The sequence below is a fragment of the Gekko japonicus genome, unplaced genomic scaffold, assembly GCF_001447785.1.
Source record: "Gekko japonicus isolate JY-2015 unplaced genomic scaffold, Gekko_japonicus_V1.1 scaffold393, whole genome shotgun sequence".
Lineage (NCBI taxonomy): Eukaryota > Metazoa > Chordata > Lepidosauria > Squamata > Gekkonidae > Gekko > Gekko japonicus.
The window spans coordinates 830,805-832,418 of record NW_015177017.1 but is presented as its reverse complement, the minus strand read 5'-3'; the positions used below and the strand labels follow the sequence as shown (position 1 = coordinate 832,418).

General features: G+C 42.4%; 1 protein-coding gene across 1 annotated transcript in view; it reads right to left on the bottom strand.

The window, feature by feature from the left end:
- Positions 1 to 301: 301 nt before the first annotated feature.
- LOC107124301 (chromosome unknown open reading frame, human C11orf73) overlaps positions 302 to 1,614 on the bottom strand; it is a 13,319-nt gene continuing 12,006 nt past the window's right edge. The window contains exon 5 of the mRNA XM_015427729.1: positions 302 to 849. Within this exon, the coding sequence (XP_015283215.1) occupies positions 795 to 849 (55 nt within the window). The 3' untranslated portion in view covers positions 302 to 794. The remainder of the gene's footprint in view (positions 850 to 1,614) is intronic.

Genomic DNA, 1,614 nt, shown 5'->3' with positions numbered 1-1,614 from the left:
AGTTGTGTAATTCCCCAGCATTTCATTACTTTTGTCAAAGTATCAAAACACCACACTTGGAAAAACAAAAGACACAGGCTTCTCACAAACATTTATTTGCAAACTGTGTATGCATAATATGTCAGACCCGAAGGAATCAAAGAAGACTCAGAGAGGGAGCTTCCTTAAGAACATAAGAGACAGCAATATTGGATCAGGCCAAAGGCCCATCCAATCACACAGTGGCCAGAAATACCAGGTGCCATCAGGAGGTCCACCAGTGGGGCCAGGACATTAGAAGCCATCCCACTGTTGACCCCCCCCCCCAAGCACCAAGAAGACAGAGCATCACTTGCCCTTGGTTGGTTCCCTTGGCTCAATGGCACAAGTCACCATTTTATCTGTACCAAATAATCGATTTGTTCTCGTTGCAGCTCAGCATTTTCAACAGCAACAGGGAAAAAAACACACCCAACCTACAGTGACTACTTTCGATGGGGTTTAATTTTAAACAAAGTCCCAAAGATGTTGCGGAAGCTGTGTTTTCCCATAGGCTTGGACTTGCAAGTATTCCATCCAGTCGGTCTTTAAAGGCTCACTTTGTTTGATCCTTAAGATGCAATTTGTCTTAGAGAGCACATGAAACGACCTGACATCAGATTATGTTTTCTTTTGCAATAACTTTTTATTAATTTTATATGAAAGCATAAAAGACATAGCACAGAAAAACAGTTTGAATGGTTCAATAAACCTATCCAAATACAATACATCTAAGAAACGTACATAACATCTATAACAAGTAACATGAAAACAGATTATGTTTTCCAAAAGAAAGGGTTCTGAGTTAGTCGTCTTTGGAAATTCTCGTACCTGAAAGAAAGAGGGAACACAACTCAAGGTTTTATGGCACATCACCCACTATTGATTCAGAGGTGGAACAAAAGAAAAATCACAAATTATGGGCATGATCTTCCCTTTTCTGTATGTACAGAGGGGATCCCTGTAGGCTAGCTGAGATGAGCCCACTCTTTCCTGCCTAAAAAGGTAAAGGTTTCCTTTGCTCAAAAGCTAGTCAAATCCAACTCTAGGGGACAGTGCTCATCTCTGTTTCCAAGCCAAAGAGCCAGCGCTGTTCAAAGACATTTCTGTGGTCATGTGGCTGGCATGACTAAACACCAAGGCTCACAGAACGCTGTTACCTTCCCACCAAAGCAGTGCCTATTTATCTACTTGCAATTTCTTGCTTTCAAACTGCTAGGTTGGCAGGAGCTGGGGCCAGAGACAGGAGCTCACTCCATCACATGGCACTCGGGTCTCGAACTGCTGAACCACCGACCTTCTGGTCTGAGCATCTTAACCTCTGAGCCACCGCGGCCCTTCCCCGCTACTGATGGACTTAAACAGGTATATACCACTGCAAGAGACACAATACTATTTCAGGGCTGTGTGGAGGGGGGCGGGAAGGGAAATCAGACAGAAGGATTTTGATTAAATTAAATTAAACAGGTTTTCTTGCTGATTTTTCATGTAATGGTGAGCCAATATTAGGTTCGTCTGTTGGTCAATCTGATTGCGTAAAGTTTTTATTTTGTATCTGACAATTAATTAAGGGAGGTACAGAAATATGAACCAGAC